At 40.3% G+C, this 24,490-nt stretch overlaps 1 protein-coding gene across 1 annotated transcript; it reads left to right on the top strand.

Moving 5' to 3' along the window:
- The first annotated feature begins 176 nt into the window (after positions 1-176).
- On the top strand, positions 177-2,382 carry LOC147895503 (putative pectinesterase 53). Its single transcript, XM_087383474.1, has 5 exons — positions 177-625; positions 736-925; positions 1,043-1,249; positions 1,493-1,728; positions 1,877-2,382. The coding sequence occupies exons 1-5, from the start codon at positions 177-179 to the stop codon at positions 2,031-2,033; spliced, it is 1,239 nt and encodes a 412-aa protein (XP_087239600.1). The 3' UTR covers positions 2,034-2,382.
- The last annotated feature ends 22,108 nt before the right edge of the window (positions 2,383-24,490 follow it).

Genomic DNA, 24,490 nt, shown 5'->3' with positions numbered 1-24,490 from the left:
TCATTTCTTGTCACTCCTCCTTCCTTGTGTTTTAATTTGCAACGGCACACAACTGCCTTTGCGAGCCCCACTACCTCCCAGCTTTCCCACCACTTTTTCTCCGAGTACAATTTTACTCGCCAGGCCAGCCTCTCTGTAGCCTGCTCTCGGGAACTCATTTGCCGACCACCCTGAACATGTCCCCTAGCAAGAACACCCGTCTCGCTACGGCATTGCATTTTGGACTCGGAGCTCTCCTTGTAACTCTTCTTGCCCCTCAAATCTACTCCTCGCCTGTAGCCGGCCTTCCGCAAATTCAACTTACACTGAAAGAACGTGACGCTCACCTACCTTCGCGTAATTTGGGTGATTACTCCCAAGGTGATCTGAATTGGAGCTGCAACGACACAGGCGTTGTTTGTAACAATGCAGGCAAGAAAAGCTCCAAGAATATGCTCCGCCACTTGTATGAAACTCTGTTTGTGTTCACTCATTCTCGAGTTCGCGCACACACTCGCCCCGTTCGAGTGATAGTCGTGGATCAGAATGGTCGTGGAGATTCACGAACTGTCCAAGGGGCAGTAGACATGGTGCGACAAGACAACAAGTTCCGGATTAAGATTATTATCCATGCAGGTGTTTACAGGTTCAAGCCCCACTCTCTCTCTCCTTCCCCACATTATTTCTTCCATCTCAATGGTTTATAGTCGCAATATCTATTCAATTTTGCTCACCAGTAAACTGCATGTGCTGCAGAGAGAAAGTGTACGTGCCTTACAGGAAACCTTTCATTACCTTCCAGGGTTCGGGTAGCGCAGTAACCATTTTAACGTGGAATGCAAAAGCGGGTGACAAGGGCCAAGCCGGGGACGTCCTTGGAACATTCGCTTCCGCGTCTGTGGCTGTTGACTCCGACTATTTCGTAGCCAGAGATATCACATTTCAGGTTTGTCACAAGTCTTGCCGGACATGGGCGTAAAGAACCTGGTTTGACCTGCTGCGTGCTACTGTTTTTGTCGTTTATTGCTATTCTTAATCTGAGTAATGAGGGACTGGTGCTCAGAACACAGCCCCATCTCCCCTACCGGGAGCGCAAGGAATGCAAGCGGTGGCTTTGCGGATCTCCGGAGACAAAGCAGCGTTCATAGACTGTAGAATGTTGGGTGCTCAGGACACACTCTTCGATCACGTGGGCAGGCATTTTTTTCTACGTTGCTACATCGAAGGAGCGATTGACTTTATCTTCGGAGATGGCAGATCGCTTTACCTGGTATTTATACATGCTGCTAGTCGCCTGCGCGCTCAAAAAGAGTCTTATTTTACTTGTCAGAGCTTGGACTTTCGACATGGGTGGCAGCTCATGCTGGAATTTTCAGTTTTACGTCTCCTTGAGACTGAAAAAGAGAGACTTAGAAGGGAAGGGGGAGAAAGAGAGACTCTTGCGTACAATTTGTAAAGGTTTGATGCCTACGCTAGCGGTCCTAATATGCACACATTCCCATCTTCTTAACAGAACTGTGAACTACACGCAAATGCGGTGACGTACGGGGCAGTGGCAGCGTCCCAGAGAAACTCCCCGGATGACAACACGGGGTTTTCATTCGTTCAATGCAGGATAACGGGCACGGGGTTGCTATATCTGGGGCGTGCTTGGGGTCAATACGCGAGAATTTTGTTCGCATACAGCTACTTCGATAACATAATCATTCCCGATGGCTGGTACGATTGGGGAGATACAAGTCGCGAAGAGTAAGCCCAATCCCAATGAGCTCTCTCTCTCTCTCTCGTTCTCGATCTCCTGAAGAGTATTGTGGTCTTAAGACGTCGTAGATGTTTTGGCGTTGAACTGATGAGGGTGGTTCCTGTTCTCTCTCTCTCTCTCTTTCTTTATCTTCAGGACGGTGTTCTTTGGAGAGTACAAATGTTGGGGTCCTGGAGCGCAGCCCCGATGGCGAGTTGCTTGGTCCAGACAGCTCTCATTTGTGGAAGCACGACCTTTCCTTGGAATGGGCTTCATCAATGGCCACAAATGGTTAAATATGCTTTCCTACTGATCTAGTTAAAAAAACCACATATTACCATCCATATTGCCTCAAACCGGGAGACCACTTTACATGTCGATGACCCATTTTTATCTTGCAATTGGCAAGACTCTTGCATTCACGTGAGGGCCTTGGTCAACAATAACAACAGAGACCCGTCCCTCAAGATACTAATATGACAATTTCCTCTAAGAAATTAGAATCCATCCTAGAAGGACACCTTGTGGTTGTAGCCACCTTCTTTCTCTTGTTCTATTCTGAAAGTTCAACTTCAAGTGTTCTTCCTCTCAACCATCCACATTTGTCACCATTGGCAAGGGCTTTATTGGTTTGCCACTTGTTTTTACCACACATTCAATCATTTGTTCCCTCAATCATATGAACTTGCAGGTTGAAACTTTCAATTGGCTCTCTTCAAGATGTTTTCTTATGAACTTGGAGGTTGAAACTTTGAATCGGTTCTCTTTAAGACCTTTTATTTTATGCCAAAAAATGTGAAAAATCTAAACTTTGTGAAAATTAACAATCTTAACAATTATTTTATGGAAACCTCCTAAAGATTTCTTAGTATTCAAGCTCACATGTAATAGTTATCGTTTCAAATGTACACATCAATGCCTTAATCTTCTAAATAATCACTTGCATTGAAATTTCTTTGAAAGTCCCAAGGTGAATTGATGGGGAATAATTAAGCCCCTTATGTATGCAAGCTTCATGTAAAAGTGGTATTTGTAAAATCTTGTTGAACTCAAATGCTAGAGCTACATATTTTTAAGGATTCCAGACAAAACTTTATTAACTCTTATCATGGATGGTTGAAAAGTTAAGTAAGGATACTAAAAATTACACCATATTGCTTTTTTCCAAAAGATATTGAAATTATTAGTTTGATTTGGTGGCCATGTTATTACTTTATATAAAGAATAAGAATACAACATGCACATTTCCCATTACTTAGCAAAGCAAACTTTAAACTTTGATTGACTTTCACAAGGCTTAGGAGATAATACAAAAAACTTTCATTTTGAGCCCCATAAAGAATAAACATGACTACATGGGTGAAAGCATGATTGGGTGTATCCAATCCTAGAACTACATATAAAAAACTTAGCAAATAGTTGAATAGTTTACTTAAGTTATGGATTTGAAGATTGTGATAGTGCATGGACTATTTAAGCTAACAAAACTCTATCTTATATATTCCTTTGTAAAGGCTAAGAACAGAGCATGCACATTCCCAATTACTTACCAAGGTAAAGTACACATTTTGATTGACTTTTGTCTCACCTAAATGTAAAAATAGTATTGAGGACACCAAAAGCTTTCATTTTGAACCCAATAAAAAATAAATGTGACATTATCATGTGAAACCAATTCTAGAAATCTATATACTAACTTCCATTAGCCATTGTGAAGGCAAGAGTGCAACTTAATTTAAATTGTGTAGCCCCCCATCTGCTCCCCCTTTGGACACCCTCCTTGTTCATGATTTTTGCACCCCATCTCTCCCCCCCCCCCTTTGTGCTCCTTGCTGCCTCTTTGTGATTCCTCTCTTCATTTACCACTCGCCCCCTGCCACCCTTTCCTCTTCCTCTTCCTCTTTGCCACTCGCCCCCTGCCACCCTTTCCTCTTCCTCTTCCTCTTTGCCCCCCCTCTCCTTTGCAAGCCCACATGGACAAGAGAAAAGAAAGGAAAGCCCCTCACGCTTCCCCTCCAATTTCCCTACCTTCCTTCTACCCCCCTTGGAACCCTCTCCTCATAGCCTTGAAACCCCTTCATGTTCCCTCTCCCATTCCCCTTGGAACCCTCTCCCATTGCCCTATCCTTAGTCCTCTCACTATTACTCTTGTCACTATGACCGATCCCCCCCCCCCCTTTCCCCCCCTAGCCCCCCTCCCCCCTTTGCCCTTGCACTCCCCTCTATGGCCTGTCCCCCTTATGCATTCTTCTCTGTCCCCTTAGGGAAAACATTTTCACCCCCTACCCCCCCCATTCGCTGCTCCCTCTATTCCTCTTGCCCCACTCTCTAAATACACCGTATCCAACACTCTTATAGTAGGCAGAAGGCTATGTGCATGGTTCACACTGCATAAACAAATCTCGCTCCGTCTCTTTTGCACACAAGTATTATTGATGTAGCTCATAGATACAAACTTCATGATCATCATACCCCGCCTCTCTCTAAGGCTTTTTTGTTGGCTTAAAAGCCGGCCCACGACTCCCCCTCCATTAACCTATAGACCAGGTTGGATGGCTTTTCATCTCCCTTCAGCGGTTCTCCTAATTGGTCCAAGCTCAACCCCTCTTAGTCTAGAGAATGACGGGCTGATCTTCCTTACCCGTGCGTCTCCCAGAGAGGAGACCTTTTGTGACCTTAATGCCTTCTTGACTACTCAAGCATCCTCATGAAGTAGAATACACAAAAGATATATAACAGATTACACACAAAAATCTCACTCCGTCTCTTGTGCACACAAGTATTATTGATGTAGCTCATAGATACAAACTTGAGCATCCTCATGAAGTAGAATATATAAAAGATATACAATAGATTACACAAAATAGGCAAACCCTAACACAAATATGTTACACAACCTAGCCATTGTTGTCATAGCTCTCGTAGCTACCTTTTACCTCTACAAAGCAGCTTCAAACATGTCAACCTACATGCTTTGAAGGAGCAACTATAGTAGGTTGGGAAAATGTTTTCCCAAAAGGTGTCCTTGTTGTTGTTGTTGTGTGTGTGTGTGTGTGTATGTATACATACATACATATGTATATATAGTTAAGGTTCATGAGATTAATTTACCATGAGAGTCCTCTAAAGTCTCTAAATCTTAATAACGTTGTTAATAAACATCTTTCAAATTTTTGGAACTCTAAAATCTCCAAGACTTAATAATGGTGCCAATAAACACCTTTCAGATTTTCAGAAAGCAATAGCGGTAAAATTTTAAAGAACTTTTGAACGGTTCCAATCAACACCTTGCAATAGTTATAAAGGTCTTTTAAGATGTGTTTGCAGTGAGTGAAGCACACACCTTCAAATGATGCATCTTGATGGAGGGGGAAAGAGAGGGAAAGAAGAAAAAGGGAGGGGAAGGGAGAGAGAGAGATTGAATGGAGGGGGAAAGAGAGGGAGAAGGAAAGAAGGGAAGGGGAAGAGGGAACGGAAGCGGGGGGAGAGAGAGAGAGAGAGAGAGAGAGAGAGAGAGCGAGTGAGAGAGAGAGAGAGAGAGAGAGAGAAAGACAGAGACAAAGACAGAGATAGAGACAGAGAAAGAGACAGAGAAGGGGGGGTCAAAGGGGAGGAGGAGAGGGAGAGGGAAGGGAGGGTAGGGTAGCTCTCACGCAGCCATGGTAGCAAGAAATTAAAAAAAAGGAAGAGAGAGAGAGGAGGGGAGGAGGAGAGGGAGAGGGAAGGGAGGGTAGGGTAGCTCTCACGTTGCCGCGGCAGCAAGAAATTAAAAAAAAGGAAGTGAGAGAGAGAGAGAGAGAGAGAGAGAGAGAGAGAAGGGTGGGGTCGGAGGGGAGGGAGAGAGGGAAAGGGAAGGGGAGAGGGATAGGAGAGGGAAGGGAGGTAGGGTAGGGTAGCTCTCACACTGCTGTGACAGCAAGAAATTTAATAAAAGGAAGAGAGAGAGAGAGAGAGAGAGAGAGAGAGGGGAGGGGGTCTCTCACACCATGGCAACAAGAATTTTAACATAAAAAGGGGGGAAGGGGGATGGGAGACAGAAGTGGGAGGGGAGAGATAATTTTCAAAAAATAAAAATAAAAAGGTAGGAGGAGAGGGAAGGGATGGGTGAGGGGGGGAGGGGGAGGGGGTCGCGCTACTGTTGCATCAAAAAAAAAAAATGGTGGTGCAGCCACTTGCACTACCATCATGATAGTGCAATGAGGGTGGGGAGGGGTGGGAGACGAGTGAGAAAGGGTAGGGAAGGAAGGCAGGGAGAGAGAAGAGGAGAAGGGGAAGAGAGAGAGAGAGAAAGGGGAAGAGAGAGGGGATGAGAAGGGGAGGAAAGAGGGTATAATTTAAACATATGAAGGTTCTTATGATATTCATTAACCCTTACATCTTGAATCTAGCGTGAATTACAGCATAAGGAACAATCAATATGCGATTTGAATTTGGTGTTCTACATGACATTAGGTCCCCTAAAAACTTACGCTACTCCATAATATCCTATTGACGACATATACAAAGTACGATTGAGTGTAGGACTTGTTAGACATGTTAAAGAATATGTTAACAATCAATTTTTGCCTTGTCATCAGCATTCACTAAAATTACATTTAAGGCCATAGATCATAATGAATATGATTATCTAGCTCCAAGGAAATTTAAACATATGTGTTATATTTATCCTTAGACTCTAGGACCTACAAACTCTAAGAAAACTCATTTTAAGTAAGAAGTATGGCCATTTTATCTAAAACGTGAGAAAACAACTTGAAATATCCATGTTAGGTTAACCTTAAAACTTTAGGTAGAACTCAAAGTAATAGGTGCAAGTTCCAATCCATACCCGAGGGTAGAGCACCAATTGGCCAACCACGGGATGTGGTTGGGCTCAATGAATTCTTATCCATAGAGATAAAGATGTCCATAGCAACCCTGCTCAAAGGTAATCCCATCCTTTGGAGAGATCTCTCTGATTGGATAAATGGGTGGATGGTCAACCTAGAAGAGGTGGACATTGATGCTATCGAAGCCCTGCATGAAGAGCCAAATGTGCTCAAAATACCTATCAATAAACTGGGTCAATACTTTGAGAGCGATGACACAAATGCTATGATTTCAATTTTTTGTCACAACAAGAAGGCTATCTTGGATGGTGGAGTAGGTGTTAGTATCATCATGAAGTAGTGCTTGGCAAAATGGGAAAAACTTGAGATGGAGAGCACCAACCTGGTTGTGAAATTAGCCGATGGTCTGACCACCCAGCCAGTCGGGGTTCTAAGGGATATAAAGATCAAAACCTTCAGTCACATCTATTGATTTTGGTTTGTGGTGATGGATTTCCCACGGGCAACCGGATGGCTACAATGTTATCCTAGGTAGATCCTTCATGCGCACCACATGCCTAGTATGTGACTTGTCCTCCAATTGTATTTATCTATGCAAGGACGAGCAAATTGTGAGGGTCAACCTACACACTTGGAGGACACACCCTATGACTGGCAATCTATTTGCTCTCTATTTGCACCTATGTCAGATATGACTCAAAGAACCACCCTTGTGAATGTGTTCCAAGCCTACAATGAAGAAGATAAAAGTGGGATTAGGATGAGCACTGGTATGCTCTGTTGCCAAAGCCTGAGTTCTCCCAAAGTTGGATGCATGTCTTGGAAACCATAGACATGGTTGAAAGGATGGGAACGAAGATGTCCGCTCATGATCCTAAGGGGCTGGGATAAGTGGTACCACTGAATATGATAAATGTCTTAAGATCCCCCATAGAAGACCAAGGGGTAAGGAAAGTCAAAATAGACCTTCATTGGCTAAGATATGTGGGTGTTGTTTTGGCACATCCCCAATTCTCATCAAACTGGGGAGCCCGACTGAATATGCTAAAGGTCCCCCCTAGGTTCCCTTAAAGCAGAGGAGGCCCCAGGCTACACAAATGCGCTCTACAAAGAACAAAACACCTCGTAAAATTAAGGCCTCAAAAGCTGAGGACCCTAAAACATTCTGCAATGGGAAACAGATGGTCCTAGAAGTTGTAGAAGATGACAAGGATGAGGACACTGACCTGCGTCAAGTTCCCAAACACTTTAAATCCTACACCATACAAGACCATAGGATACTACTGGAATAGGAGGTCTACCAAGCTCGGAGACCAAAATGGGTATGGCAAACCTGAAGAGGTCAAGGAAGTGAACCTGTCCAGTCCAAGAGAGGACCCTAAGCCAGCTTACATAGCTAATGACCTAACTTCCAAGCAAGAACAAATGTGAGGTCTTATCAATCGGTTGAGCACTATTTTAGATGACAAGTCTATGCGAGCCTGATTGATCACATAGGTCACACTCAGGTAGATTTGCAGTGTAGACTAGAGATAGTCAATCCGACTAAGTCTAATGAAGAATTGTTAGACCGAGCTATCGCTTTGGAGAAGAGTAAGGCTTAAAATACAACACAAAGAAAAAAGAACTGACATCAACATTGAGGAGATGCCAGTAAAGAATGATAAGATCAAAACCAAGTTGAAGAAGGCCTTAAAAGAATTGGGCATTTGAGGGCACTTGGCACTTGTGGTTTCATGCTGCTTTTGCAAACGTAAAAGCCAATGATGCTTCACATCTATTAAGTTAATTTTTATTTAGTGCATCCCTTACTGACCAACTTCTTATTTAGTTCATCACTTGCATAGTGTAAGAAAGCCATAGCAACACAAGAGGAAGGCCCATAAATATCCGAACACTCGAGCATCCGAAAACCGAAAGTATCAAACAACTGGACAACTGGAACTACCGAACAACTAGAAATATAATGAGCATAAGCCACACATGTATGACAAGAGGCAAGCTAGTGTGGATTAGACACAACTTACATAATCATAGCGGGAATGAAATAACAACCTCTTCATAAGGAAAGTAGGCAACAATGAGAAATGGTGTGGTAAGTGTTCTAGGGCTGGACACTTAGAAGATAAATGCAAAACTAAGTATTGCAATACTTGTACCAAGTTTGGAAAGGATGACTTGGACTATTGATTCAATGGTAAAAATCACCAAGTGTTAGCGAACCAGGTGACAACTAATGCTCGGCCACCGAACGGTAAGCCACCACATCCTGAGTAGGACAAAGGTAAGAATGGTAAGGAGAATGTAGATACATCTAAGATCAAATGTTTTTGTTGTGGAGAAAATCATCTACAATTCTGATTGTCCAATATGGGATGAACATATGAAATTTCTCAAAAATAACATGGAAAGAAAGGAAGTAGATCCAGAATGCCAAGCAGTTGTAGCCGAGCTGCCAGATGCAATTGATGCCCAAGTGGTTATTACTCGGTCAAAAGTATCAATTACAACCACTATAGACACAAATTCTTCAAATAAAGACATTGATTGGAAGGATCAAAAGGAGCTAGCTACTAAAATTGCAAGAGATTTAAAGTGTAAAGCTCTAGCATTGGCAATGCCTGAATAGATTTAGCAATCCATTAAGCAAGGGGAATCATCATAATCTAAGGAAAATACATTAGAACTGACCATTTCAATAGAATCTAGGGTAAAGGGGCCGGTACTATGCCCCCCTAACTTTAAGGCCTCTGTGAGCACAAGATTAGTCTTTTTATATAGCGTTTGTCTATGGATTTTGATGTGGGAACCTTAAACACATCCCAAATTAGTTTTTGGAACAAATGACGCATAGCATCACTCTCTATTCAGCCCACTTGCAAACTCATTTGTGAAAAATGGCCTTGCTTAGCCAAGCAAACACGAGCCACTCCCCTGCTGAGAAATATTCCTCAAGCCTCCAAGGGTGAAGCCAGTACTTTGCCACTCTTAACCCCTTCACATGCTCCCCATAGACCATTACTTTTGCAATTGCATACAATGATGCTCTATGAAGATGGAACTGAGTGATGCTTTATGAAGATGGAATGCATAGAAGGGATTAGGGGTGTGTAAAGTGCATACAGGATAGAGGATGCAATCACTCAAGAGTCTTGGCTTTGCGATGAGATTTTCACTCAAACAATCAGTGTAAAACTGCTAATAGATGTATCCATACGTTTCATGAATGCCACAACACCTACACTACTTAGGTTATTGAGCAAAACAAGCAAATAATTGTCCTTCCTCCACAAAAACCGAATGGAGAATTGCAGGGCCTACTATATGTTTCAAGTTATACTAGATATTTGCAATCACTATCCCAAATCCATATCCATTTTGCCAGATGAACATTGAATACAAGAAAAAGGAGTGTGTAGCCTATAATTGAGCTCATGTCCCACTGTGTGTCTTCATCCATTCCTCTAATTCATCAATGGACAAGCCAAATAAAGTAATAAACTTGAAGCACAAGTTGTACTTGGAGTTTAAGAAGAAACAACAATGATTAGCCATTGTTAATGGACGTTTATTTCTACTTCACTAACCAGCTTTTTGATACAACATCGTAAAAAACATAAATGTTGTGAGTTGAAAATGAAGCAAACGAGTTGGGGCAGAAGTCAATGCATATGGGTCGGGTTGCAATTTGAATGCATGACGTCAGATGCAAAATAGAAACAACAGAAAAGAATGTAGAGATAACTGGAAGAAAATCTAGATGCTTGTATGAGGAATATGATTATTGTGCTACCACGGAGTCTAACCACTCAACGCTGGGAGCCACATAGAGCTGAAAATACTTGTATTACAAGAACAATCTAAAATTCAACAACCACTTTACAAGGGGCGATACACCATATAAATCCTATTTCCCACCAACGGTCATCCATAACTTTTGATGATGCCGGGCATTTAAGCTAAGAGATGTTACACTATTAACCACCATGAGAATGCCCTATGGCAATGGTCGAACTTGATTATGCAACATGGCCATAAAGGCCCTGACAAATGCCACCTAGCCTTAAAGGCTTGACTGATGCGGTTTCAACCAAGAGTCGCATGACTTGGGCTAAAGGGTCAAAGACTACAAGGTTATCAGAGATGGACCTATCAGAGACAATTGGCCAGATTGGTTATCACTTTAGCACACCCAAGGGATGGGTGGAAATCCACCTAACTATAACAAGGCATAAGTGAAGTCACATGCTTAAGGGGATCTAAAGAGATATATACATTAGTTTAGGCAATGCTAGGGACGAGAATCTAAATGCTTAAACAATGCTACAAGTGGGATCTACATATGTGCCGATAGCTAGCTAGAAGGGCTAGCTTCTTTTGTAGGTGAGGCTCGAGGAGGAGGGGTTGGAGGCTTGGCTTCAAAACTTTGTCGTCCTTGGGGAGGCCATAGATGTAACAAGCTGATGTCAATGCGAGGCTACTTGAGGTTAGTGAGCCACTCAACATTCCACATTTCGAGCACTAAATCCTCATGTGGATCAGTGATGTGCACCACCGTCTCAAAATTTATAGTGTAAAGGAGAACCAAGGTCATCCTCTCTTGCCAATTACTATGCAAGTCTTTACATAAGTATCATACATTATTTCTCATCATTGGTGCTTTCGTAACATGTCTTAATGAGCTTCTCAAGCTCCCATAAAATCTTGGAATAGTAGGAACTTTGAATATTGGGCATTGTCGGTTTGGGTAGCTGGCAGATGCGAGTAGCGATCAACCAGTGCTTAGACTTGAAAAGATTATGCTGGTGTAAGACACGCTCTTCTACAAAATGGTTAAAGTCTTTCATAGCCTGGTCATATATAGATATAATGGACTACGCTAGCCTGAGTACACATTAATGCATAGATTATGGGAGAGCATTGAACTCAATCTCTTCCATCTATCACCATGCACGATATCTGAAAAGTATCTCCTCTCAGTCTGCCGACACTTAGTGCAAAACTTTAGGAATTGGCATAGCCTCAAGCTCGACAAATTTGGTTCGGCATTCAAAACCTACTCGGTGATCTGGACTCCCATATCCCATGTGTTTGTCAAAATTTTGAATTGAACTATGACATCTACAAAATTGCAGGAAGTTTACATAGCCATGCTCCTACACTTTACTTGGCCCACTAGATCAAGCAATAATATTGCTTAGGCCATTACCACCTCTACTTCCTTAGACCCTAATGTACGTCCACCTTCTACTGGCTTTGATTCCAAGGTACCTGTCTGGGCGTTTGCTTATGAAAGCTTACACACACCAACCTAACCTACTGCATCATCTTGGTTTGGTGGTTGTCTTCGGAGGAGATGAATAAGTGATTAAAGTTGGGCATACTACTCCAACTTCACTTGTAGTTGAGTGTTCTCCTCCCTTAGATCGTCAACATTAGTAGTTGCTTGTCATGCTAGGCATTCTCCTTTTTGAACATCTCAATTTTAGCCTGGGCCGCTTGATAGAGTTTTGGGTACCCTTTGTTGCATATTCTTCAATGCATGTTGTAGCAGGATATTGGTCCCTACAATACCCATGAGCTCACTCCAGGATTTGGCAGTGATCACTTTCAATCTATCTACTTTGCACTGGACATTGCCAAAGTTTGTTTTGTAGCTTGCTATGTGTTTGGCTCAGCTAGGAGTATCTCTAGAGTAGCTCATCGTGATTTCTCTCCTAGTATCCTCTTGCTATAGGAGACTTGCATTTCGCTATTAAATTTGCCTCAGCCTACTGTCTCAAGCTAGCTCTTTGGTCTTTAAAAATCTTAGCCATCTCTTCTCCATATTGCGTCTATGGAAAAGAGGTTGTGTTTAAGGTCTAGGTGAGGAGCCAATGATTAGCTAAGTAGTCAATGGCCTATGCTACATGCACCATATTTTACCTCAGCAAGGGATCTAGGGAAAATGGCTCTACACTTGGCAAACTTTGTAGAGGAGAGGGAGGCAAACATAGTACAATAGTGGTGGCCTAAGTTGCCATCATACCACCACATTGTTGCTTGGGTTGCTACTTAGCATGTGTCTACAAGGGCTGCTCAATGTTATCTTTATTCATTCCCTTGGTAGCTTCCTCTTCCCTTTGCTCCTTGGCATTTCACTACCTTCTTCCCCCTTTGTAGATTATTGAGCCGTCTGCCCCTCAGAGGTGCCCTTTCCCCGATGTTCCCCTTTGAGGTTTTTTCTTGTCCTAGCTCCTCAGCAATGCCCTTACCATTGTTCCCCTTTAGTGTTTGTTCTTGTGTCTTTTCCTTGGAGGTGACCTCACTAGTGTTCCCCTCTAGTGTTTGTTCTTGCACCTTCTCTTTGGCACCCTTGTCACTCTACGCTTATTCCTATTCCATGTCATCCTATCCTTCAACCCATGCTAGGGGAGTATCTTTGTTTTTGTGATTGATGAATAATGCATTCTCTTTATCTTGCAAATTTTTGATAATATGAAAGCGCACCCACTGGAGGCTACATATCTTTGAAACAGGATGAGACTCTGGTGTAAACTTTGCTTATGCCTATCTGTCAATTGACTCTTTGTCCTTCTTGATGGAATGCCTTTTTGGTAATGTAGGACCCAATGGAATGTTCGTCACAATTGTCACAACATTCATCTTGGTAGCATCATCAGTAGACCTTCCATCTAGTATATCTAGAGCCACAATATGAACCGCATTCACTTACACAGTGATAGGAGTCATGGCTATCTAGGCACAAAATTTATCCTTCTCCATTTGATGACATTTGAACAGTTCACATACGGCCTTCTCATGATCAACAACATTACAATAGCAACAAATAGCCTACCCAAGGGGACCATGTTAGAGGTTCATTAGCGAGGGTGGTATGGAAGACTAGTGGCCATGCTAAGGGGAGCTGTAGCTAGAATGGGAGCCACAAAGTGGTAGGCTAAGAAGCCCAAGCCATGGCTTGTTTTAGTGTTTGGTTAAGACCATGCACATATACAAGTTCAATACTTCCTGCATGGGGAAATTTGTGGTGGGGAGCTCATTAAGAAGCATTAAAAACTTGGCCACATAGTCATCGAGCATGAGATCCTTCTGGTCCATGTAGCCAATCTTGGCAAGGACATGGACAGTGGTCTTTTCTTCATGGTAGTAAAGAAGGAAGGCCGTGTAGAGAGGCGTAAAGTTAGAAAATGGGGTATCAGCATATTGGGCTACCCAAAGTGACACATTTTGTTAGAGTGTCAGAAGGAACGTGGACATATTTAGTGCTTTGATGCATTGTGCTACTGGAACATTAGCTTACCAAGCATTCTCAAACAATATAAGATGTGCATTATTGTTGTTAGTACCATGCCCAGAGAACAAAGGGTACTTAACTATCATGGCTGGTGAAAAGGTATGCAGGCATGAGCAACATACAAGTGGAAATGCAGTGGGAGAAAATACGATGGTGGTGGTATAGGAATCACACCCACTATAGGTTGTGCAAATCACAAAAATGAGGTAGTGAGAGAGGATACAATGGTGGCGGTATCAGAATGACACCCACTATAGGTTGTGCGAAATGCAAGAATGAGGCGAGTGCACCCGCAAAGTGAGTTTCATTGGGTAGAGAAGCACTACAAGCCTCCTCAAAATCCAAAGAGTCTAGTGAATCAAAACAATGACGTTGCTCATGATGAAGATAACGAGTTTTGCATGCAGATATGCACCATAAGATTAAACATGGTTGCCAAGATGTTTAACAAATGTTAAAACTCAACGCATGTGGTTTAGGTCACTGTTTAAATGCATGATATTGGATGTAGAATAGAAAGAACAGAAAAGAACACAGAGATAACCAAAAAGAAAGGTAGTTGCTACCGTAGAGTATAATTACTCAATGTTGGGAGCCATAGACTAAAAATGCTTGTATTGCATGGCAATCCAGAATTCGACAAGCACTTATAAGGGGTGATGTGCCCTATAAATTATATTTTCCACCAACGATCATCCATAACTTGTGATGATGCTGGGTGTTTAAACTAAGAGACATTTTGAACTACTATTGACCATGAAAACACCATATTTTTGTGATCAAACTTGATTATGATGCATGGCCATAAAGGCCTTGATAGATGCTACATGGCCTTAAAGGCCTTGCAAATGTAGGTCCAACCAAGACATCTTCCTTGCCTTTGCAAGTCATTGTATAACTTCCTCCATCTTCTTTGTAAGCTCCTCCCTACTTGGAGCTTTTAGTTTATCCTCTTCCATGTCCAGCTCTTGGGTTAGAAGAGTGCCCTCCTTCAACTACACTATGCACATCTCATGCATGTCTGTCGCTTGCATTGTAGGCATGGGGTCCTTCAGGATTGAATGAGATGAGTTTGCAACATTCTGCCCAACCCCTATCAACCTACTTCTTCCTATAGCTTTGTGTTTTCTTGAACTTCCTCTTTGGGCTCCAACTTCAACAGCACCTGCTCCAGGGGTTCCACCTTTACTCCTACTTCATCCTATGATAGTTTTATTAATTGAGTAGAGCCATGTACTACCATTCTCACTTCCAAGATAGGCTCTGGGTGACCTCGCTCCACCTCCGTGTCCTCCAGCTTCAACCCAGCCTTCGTTGGAAAAGTGAGAAGTAGTATGTGCTCTTGGGTGAATGGAGAAGAACCCCCCTCTAGTCTTTTAAGCTGCAACTACATAAGTGGGATGTGCATGTTCTCCTCTACCACCTCGCATACTTGAGGTTCTAGATCCATTTCGCTGGGTGATATCTCTTTCAACCCTGATAGACATCTATTCCTCAGTAGAAAAGAAAGCTTTGTTTTTAGTAGACAGGGCTAGAGAACTTAGTTATCCACCAGAGTAAGCTCATCTTCAAAGTGTGATAGAGGAAGTACATCTCTCACTAAACCATCACTTTCCATGAGAATCTCAAGTACCTTTTCATACTCTGGTTTGAGTGGAAGGAGGGGTGACCTAGATTGAGGGTGAAATCCATCAACATCACATAATCCATTGCCATCCTCCATCTCATCTTCAACATCGACCTTGTGTCATTCTCTCAATAGGGCTTTTCCTTTCGCTATACCAACTGGCCTTGCTCCATCCATGACAACATCCATAGTTTTATTAGTTTGATCTCCTCTCCCCTAATAATAAGAAATCCTTTGAAACTCTTTCCCAATCCCTCTCCTTCTCCAAAACCTTTGGATTGCAAAGATCTAAAAAAAATCTTCTCTTTCATATGCCTTCTCTCACGTAGACATATTGAAATGAAATATGATGCTATTGGCCACAAAATTTGGTGCTTAGATAATTTGGGTTTTCTAGCTCCCTTCACTATTCAAACCTTAACTTTTCTTTTCAACCTTTCCTCCAAGGATGTTGAGCAATGCAAGCATGATGCTTACCATGGCAGATAGCACCTCAATTCTAGCTATTTCTTTAACATCCATTCTTTTCTTAAAGGCATTGACCACTTCAAATGTCCCCATAATAAAGAAATCTTCATTTGTTAAAAGGATACCAACCGCAATAATTCAGCTACTTCCAACAAAGACCATTAAAATTACATTGAAATTTGTTGGAATGTCTTTTACAATTATGTCAACAAATATGCTTGCCTCATCCAAAAAACAAATACACCTTGCAAATCCTCCATCCCATAGCTAGACCACATCATTTGGTACATTCTTAACCACCTTGAAACCTTCTTCCCTCTAGGTTCCCTCCAAGCTAAGTTATTTGCCTTCCTAAACTGGGTTTTCGAACTTTCAAAAGAATTCATTATTTACCTTATTACCTTCTACCATTTTAGAGTCATCTTACTTGAAACCACCCAAATCCGTTGCCCCCTTAGTTGACTTTACACTTTCCTCCTCCTTCCGTAATCTTCTAGGTCCCTCCATTTCTCTCAATATCCTTTCTTTTCCCTCTACAAATGTTGTTAGTTCCTCCTAAGATATACCTCCCCTCCTAAATATTCCACCTGGTTCTTCCTCAAAGAAAAGATATAAATTCCCTCCTAAATGTTCCCCCAAGTATCAAATAATTGCTATCATCCCCCCTCCTAAATATTCCCCCATGTCTCAGAAAATTGTTATTATCCCCACTCCCTCTACCATTCCTTCCTCTCTAACCATGTCAAAGAATCCCAACCAGAGCACTCTATTACTTCTATACTAAAAGAAAAAATTCTTGAAGACAATGGACTTTCAAACCTCGCCATTGATTGGGACAAGCACTAACTACTTTTGACCTCTGGTTTTGCAGAGACTTGGCTCCCAACCATTAGAAGTACATATCACCAAACCATTGAGAAATGGTTTATTTCATTTACAATCTCCCATTTACAATCCACCAAACACCAGAAAATATTTCATGTTTATTTGTTAATAAAATACTCAATAAAATTTCCCCTAAATCTTTGTTTAGAGATACACTACTTTTGCACTTTATTGATGGTTTGGATATTGTCCTAACTTTTAATTCCTTTACTTTTGGGTAGAGATACTCCTCCACTTAAAAATCTCCTTTACAAACCTAAACTCCCTTTTTCCCCTTAAAATTTTACTTCTAAATGTGTTTGCACTTCACTTCATAGAGTCAAACCTTTTCTCAAATGCTTTGATGGCCAATTTCATATATGCACCTTAGACCTCACATTCTTTCACCATAGATTCCTCTACAAATTAAAAATATTCTCAATAATATCCCTATAAGTCCTTTTAAATCCATAATTCCTCAGCAATAGGTAGCAAAAGCTTCCAGGCACTAGTTTTATAAATTCTTCCCAAAAGTTAAAATTCAAATATCTAACCTTGTTTATGATTTACTCCTTGATGAAATCAAGTGGCTCTTTAATCCATGTCTACATTATCGACTTGGACAAAGCTTCTCAAACTACTTTAGTCTTCCTTTATAAATTCTTAGTCCAAAAACTAGCCGTTTCTGAATTTTTGCCTCTTTCAAATTCCCCTTCTAATACTCTATCCTCCATTGCTAAATCCCTTGATAATCTTGACCTACCTCATTCTTTAAATACTCTCCCCTTTCTCATTTGCACTTATAAATCACATAAACACATCTATTGCTGGCTCACCAATGCCCACAAGTGTATACTTATATCCCCTTTACCAACCTCATCTCTTTCAGCCTCATGGAATATTGTAGACCCATTTACATGCCAATGCTTTCTTTCCATGTGGCAAAGAAACCAAGTCCCAAGTCTTATTCTTCATAAGTGAACTCATTTTGGATTTCATAGCATACTCCCACTTGCATTGGTCCTCACGTATCATAGCCTCTCTATAGCAAGAAGGCTCCCCGCGATCAGTAAGCATCACATAGTCTACCCTTGGAACAAACCTATCAGGTGGTCTAGACACTCTAGATGATCTTCTCAAGGGCATTTCAGCTTGCTGTCCCACCTGCATATCAGCCACATTTGGCTCATCATTTCCACCAATAGATGATCCATCATCTAACCTTGATTGTATACCTGTGGGAGTACTTGGTGGTACCATTTCTTGCACATTTGGTGCATGGACAGCTTGCTGTCTATCAACATATGTAGGTGGATTCACATCTTGGAAAGTCATTCTCCTCATTTCCACATCCCTCATGGGTGCCTTATGCATATTCTTCTCATTGAAGACTACATCATGGCTGTGTATGATCTTCTTTGCTTTTGGATCCCAGAGACAATAGCCCATCTCTCCACTTTCACCATAACCCAAAAAGATGCATTTCCTAGACTTAGGATCTAGCTTCTTTCGAAGCTCTTTTGCAACATGTGCATATGCCTCACACCCAAATATATTCAAATGAGAGTAAGAGGGCTTCTTGCCACTCCATGCCTCTTCACGAATACCACCATCCAAACTCTTACTAGGTGATCTATTGATCACATGCACTGCAGACTTCATTGCCTTAGCCCAAGAACCACCAGAAAGACTTGCATTGGAAAACATGCATTGCAACCTTTCTTGAATGGTACAGTTCATCTTTTCTGCGACTGGATTTTGCTCTGGAGTGATTACTCTTAGAGGTGAAAAACTCCATTGCACCTATAAAAGATTCCTTAACATTAACACCAACTTGTTTTGGTCCAGTGACTCTGATCTTAACCTCTTAGTCAGACATCCTCACCAAAAATCCATTCTTTATCTTCACCAGATATTGCTAATTTCTACGAGGCTATTCCTTACCAAGGTCATAATAGTCTCATGTCCTCCCTTACTTACATTTGTAGACTAGTCTGTGTAATGGTCTCAATCTATTAGTCCGTGTAAATTCATAATGGGCCCTCTAATCCCTCAGCAAATGCTTCTAAAAATTCTACAGTACCTAAACTTAGACCACCATGTTTCATTAATCACCTTTTCCTCTTCTTTTGGGACCAATTTCAAATTCTTCCTAAAAGTTACAATTTGAAAATCTAACCTTGATGATGGTTTACTCCTTGATGAAATAAATGGGCTCTTGAACCATGTCTATAATATCGGCTTGAACAAAGCTTCTCACAGTCTCATCATCCTTTGTAAATTCTTCATCCAAAAACTATCCCTCAACACATTAAGCTCCCTTGAATCTTTGCCTCTTTCAGATTCCCCTTCTAATAGTATATCCTCCATTGCTAAATCCCTTGATAATCTTGACTTACCTGATTCTTTCAACAATCTTCCCTTTCTCATGTGCATTTACAAAGCACATAAACATAGCTTTTTCTAGCTCACTAATGCACACAATTTTCTACTTACATCCCTTACCAACCTCATCTCTTCTGGCCCTCAAGGAATTAAAACTATGATCACTCTTGAAGGGGAAAAACTCCATTGCACCTATAAAAGATTCCTTAATAGTAACACCAACTTGCTTTGTTGCATCGACTCTAATTTAACTTCCTAATCAATATCCTCATTGAAAATCCACTCTTTATATTCAATAGACATTGCTAATTACTATGAGGCTATTCCTCACCATGGTGATAATAGTTTCATGTCCTCCCTTACCGACATCTATAAACTAGCTGGTAAACTTGGCTTCAAAGGCTTCTACCTTAAAAGTTTCATCTCACAAAAAATGAGCATGTCAAAAATATTTTCCCTCTTGACACCTTATAAGCTACAACTACTCACTTCTTGATCTATGTGTAGTCCAACTTGGACTCAAACTAAAGGTATCCCTAGGGGTTTTGTTTGTCCCCTCTTTTGTGTCACCTTTGCTTAATTGTCTTTGAATTTAAGTTCATAAAAATTTTGTCTAGCTTGGGCATTGAAACTAGATCGTCTTCCACTTCCACACATTTTGATATGTTGATAACCCTCTCATCATCAAATTCCTTGACCCCTCAATGATGATGATCCTTTTACAAAAAATTGACCATTACCTTTCTCAATACCATAATTTCTCTTACCCCCCTTTCTTGGAATTTTTTTCAACTTTTTTCTGGACAAAAGAAATTCAGTCTCACTTGTTAGTTTTCATATGACCACTTAACCTTTCTTATAAATTATTTCTCACTTTCATTCTTCCCATTTTAAATTCATGTTCTATGAATTTGAAGCTTTTATACACCTTGGAATCCTTGTTGACCTCTACCACAATAATAGTTTTTACATTCTTAAAAAAATTATCCTAGACTACATCTCTTTTAGTTAGTTCCCTCACTTGAAATGGGACTTACATAAACTCCTACTCCTTATGGGTAGAAAATAGGTCATCACACTAGGTGATGACCTACTATCTCACCTAGTGTGTTGTACTATGCTGGGGGAAGTAGTGGGCATATGCACATGCACACGGGCATGCACACATGCACACACACAAATGCATGCACGCACACACGCGCGCGTGCACACACACACACAAAATTATATTTTCCCTTCTAAGTCAATGGTGCATGGATGTCATGGATCACAATACAACTTTGCCAAGATATAGATGTGCCCCACTGCCATTGGAGGATAAATGTGGACTAAAAACGCACTTATGTGAAGTATTAGTACAATAGATACCGACTCTTTTGCGATGTATGGATTGATATTTTGCATGACACTACTTTGATTTTATGCCCTCTCATGTATAACCCTTCAACTGCTTTCTCTCTCATACTTTATACTAATTTACTTATAGGTTCTTTGTTTCAATCCTTTTTAGTCATTCAACCTTAAGCTAAATATCTCTCACATATACTTACTTCTCTGTCTCTCATCTTTATAAATCTTCTCATAACAACCTCCATTTTGACCCTTTATGGTGTTTGAACCTTAACCTCTTATAATTTCCAAATACTTATAGTTAACCTTTACTTCTTTTAATCTATTTTTCCTACATTGATGTTTCATCAACTCTGGCTCTTTTCTATCATTAGCTTAGGCTCTTCCATCTTCTACTATTGTTTCATTCTATAACTTGTCCTAATTTGCTACCATTAAAATTCTTCAACCTCCTTCTCACCCTATTTAAGCCTTCTCCCTCTCTAGTGCTTCAATACATTATTTGCGACACTCACATAAGGCTTTTGTCATCTAAAACCATTCCCTACATAGCTACTAGCATTTACCCTTTCCAACCCTTCTTACATTGCTTGCTTGCACTTGTCACCCTCTCGACGGGACTTCTCCAACACTCTGAAGCCATCTCTCTAGACATCAAGCAGGTGAAGCACTTAAGGAAGAGCAAGAGAAGCATCTCCATAAAAAGGATGTCTCAAAGAAAAAACGTGAAGCACAAGCTTACTTGGCGTTCAAGGACAACAACAATGAGTAGTCAAACATTAGCACGTCTAAATTTCATGTAATGCCTACGTTGAATAATGTTAAGTTGAATGATGCTGAAGACATGGAGCCAACTTGTCGGGCAATATCGTACATTGCATTACCAATGTTGTTCTAGGTTGTTGCTTTGGACATATTGCCTAGTTGCAATGATTTGAAATGGTATCATGTTCCATTATATACAATTTACATATGCAATGTCATCAATAATCTTTCCATTATATGCTCTTTACATATTCAATGTTATCAGTACTAGCATCTATTGGATCCAAGGACGAATTGATGCACTCTACCACTACTCTATTTTTACATGCTAAAAAACCATGCTCAAGGTGAAAGTAAATGTCAATAAACAGTGAGAAGATTAAGAGAAGCAACATTATTTTAGCAACTTGTTCGTTGAGAGGACTAGCATGAGTCTAGTAATCAGGCAAACAATGTGATTCACATCATTCTCTATGTTTATCATGTTTGATGTAATAGCCAATGCTTATGATTCCCATTTGGAATGCATAATGTGCTATGTTGAATGATGCTAGAGCCATGGCGATAAAAGTAAAGTATACATATTATATAGTGTATTATGCAATCTTATTCTAGCTTTGTTAATTGAATCATGTCCCATAACATGACATTAGAACTAGGTCATTAGCTTCATCTTCTCTATTACTTAGTCTATTAGTAGATTGTTAAGCTAGCTTATGCTTGTGATCTTAACTTAGGATGTACAATTGTATATCCTAAAATGGAGTTGCTGCTCCCTTACTAGTGGATTGCCCCTTTTATGATTTTGGAGATGTAATGTTGTTCTAGCTAGTTGGTTGGATCATGTTGCATTTCTTTTCATTTCCTCTATTGTTCATGTTTTATTTGATATGCAATTAGCTAGTGTCTATGTTGATCGATGTTAAGATGAATTATGCTAAAGACATGGAGCCAAAATTTTGGGAAATACTATAAATTGCATTACCTTGGAAATGCAATGTTATTTTAGCTAGTTTCTCGGGTCATGTCCCCCCCTTATTGCCTTTACATATGTAATGTTATCAATACCGATGTCTAGATGGCTGACTTGTTTGATTCCCTAACTAGTTGTGATGAACACACACACGCGCACGCACGCACGCACACGCACATGCATGCACACACACACACGTGCATGTGCACACACACATATGTATATCCACTAAAAATATGGTGATTAACTTCATTAATTTGCTCATATCTATTTCAGTGGTGGATAGTATGTTAGATAGAGGTCATGTTGAAATTAAATTGAATGATATTGGAGCCATGTGGCTAGCTCACTCATCATATTACACAAGTTGTAATGAGTTATAATTGGATCATGTTCCATTATACACTATTTACATATGCAATGTTGTCAATACTAGCATCTATTTGATGTAAAGGACAATTGATGCACTCACTACTACTCTGTTGCTACATGCTAAAAAGAACAATTCTTCATAATGTGAGAGAGGGCCTAGTCAAGGTGAACATAAAGGTCAATGAAAATTTAGAAACCTATTCATTAAGAGAATCAACATGACTCCAACAACTTGTCCATTAATTACAACACCATGACTCTAGAAATTGGGCATAAAGTAAGCAATGCAAGTCGCACCATTCCCTTCATTTTCTCTATTATCATATTTGACTTAATAGCCAATTACTAGCTTGTGCTTATGATTCCCATTTGGAATACATATGTAGTATGTTGAATGGTTCTAGAGCCATGGAAACAATTTTCTTGTGCATATTATACATTGTATTATGCAATATCATTTTAGCTTTGTCAATTGGATCATGTCCCATACATGACATAAGGACTAGACCATTAGTCTCATTTTCTCTATTACTCGGTTCATTTTAGTATATTGTTAAGGTAGCTTATGCATGTGATTTGAATTTAGGATGCACAATGTATCTTAGAATGGAGCCAATGCTACCTTGCTAGTGGATATTTCTTGTTTTGGATATGTAAATTTGTTCTACCTAGTTGAATGGCTCATGTCCCATATCTTTTCATTTCCTCTATTGTTCATATTTGATTCAATATGCAATTAGCTAGCTAGTGCCTATGTTTAGTGATGTTAAGTTGAATGTTGTTGGATATAGGAGCCAACTTGTTGGACAATACTATACATTGCATTACTTTGGGAATGTAATGTTGTTGTAGCTAGTTGCTAGGGTCATGTACCCCATTATTGTCTTTACGTATGCAATGCTATAAGCAATAGTGTCTCCTTAAGGAACTAGATAGTTGGCTTGTTTGATTCCCTAGCTAGTTTTGATGAACATATATATCTACTTAAACAATGGTGATTAGCTTCATTACCTAGACTATTGTTCATATCTAATTTAGTGGATAGTACTCTAGATAGTGGTCATGCCAAATGAAGTTGAATGATATGGAGTAAGGTGGCTATCGCAAAAGTTGGAATGAGTTCCAATTGGATTATCTTCCATTATATACTCTTCACATATGCTATGCTATCAACACTGTAAATTTCCATAAGGTAGTCAAACTAGTGCCAAAGATACAAATCTGATTGCAAGTGACATGCATTATGTTTGAATGGCACAACATAGAAAACAATAAAATACATGACATGGATGTCGACACTTTTGATACATCTCCTCCTAGTTTTTTTGAAAATGAGGGTAGTTGGTATTCTCCTAATGGTTTTTCAAAAGAACATGATATGGAAAATTTGCATTTACATCCACAAATGCAAATGAATTGGCTATAGACATTCAAGAAGATGAACACCAAGATCAAGAGGACAAACTTCAAGAATTATTTAAAGCTTAACTTGATGTCTAGGGATGAAGATGGATAGGAAATAAGGGATAATATTTACATCATGGGAATAATTCCAAATGATATATATTATTTATTTGAGTCACTTTATATACTCAAGGACCACATCCTACACCATCAATTGCAAGAACATCCTAGTCAAGCAAGACATCTTAATTTCCACCATAGAAATTGGGGAGGTATTTCTCAAGCTAGATGAGAGTAAAAAGGATTTATTTGTGTCCCCAAGGTTGCAAGCAACTTACTTTCAATTAGTGACATGTCTGATCAATGCTGAGAGGTAAATTTTGATAGATGGAGGTATTGCTTTGGTAAACAAAGGAAAAGCCTTGTTGAAGGCAAG

The sequence above is a fragment of the Dipteris shenzhenensis genome, chromosome 13 (genome assembly GCF_047967505.1).
Source record: "Dipteris shenzhenensis isolate YYH24624 ecotype China chromosome 13, Dip_SZ_1.0, whole genome shotgun sequence".
Classification (NCBI taxonomy): domain Eukaryota; kingdom Viridiplantae; phylum Streptophyta; class Polypodiopsida; order Gleicheniales; family Dipteridaceae; genus Dipteris; species Dipteris shenzhenensis.
This window is presented reverse-complemented; position numbering and strand designations above follow the sequence as displayed.

Coding starts and splice junctions, on each gene's coding strand:
- LOC147895503 (XM_087383474.1), top strand. CDS start 177: ATGTCCCCTAGCAAGAACACCCGTCTCGCTACGGCATTGCATTTTGGA. Junction 926..1,042: donor CCAGAGATATCACATTTCAG/GTTTGTCACAAG, acceptor ACTGGTGCTCAG/AACACAGCCCCATCTCCCCT. Junction 1,729..1,876: donor GGAGATACAAGTCGCGAAGA/GTAAGCCCAATC, acceptor CTTTATCTTCAG/GACGGTGTTCTTTGGAGAGT.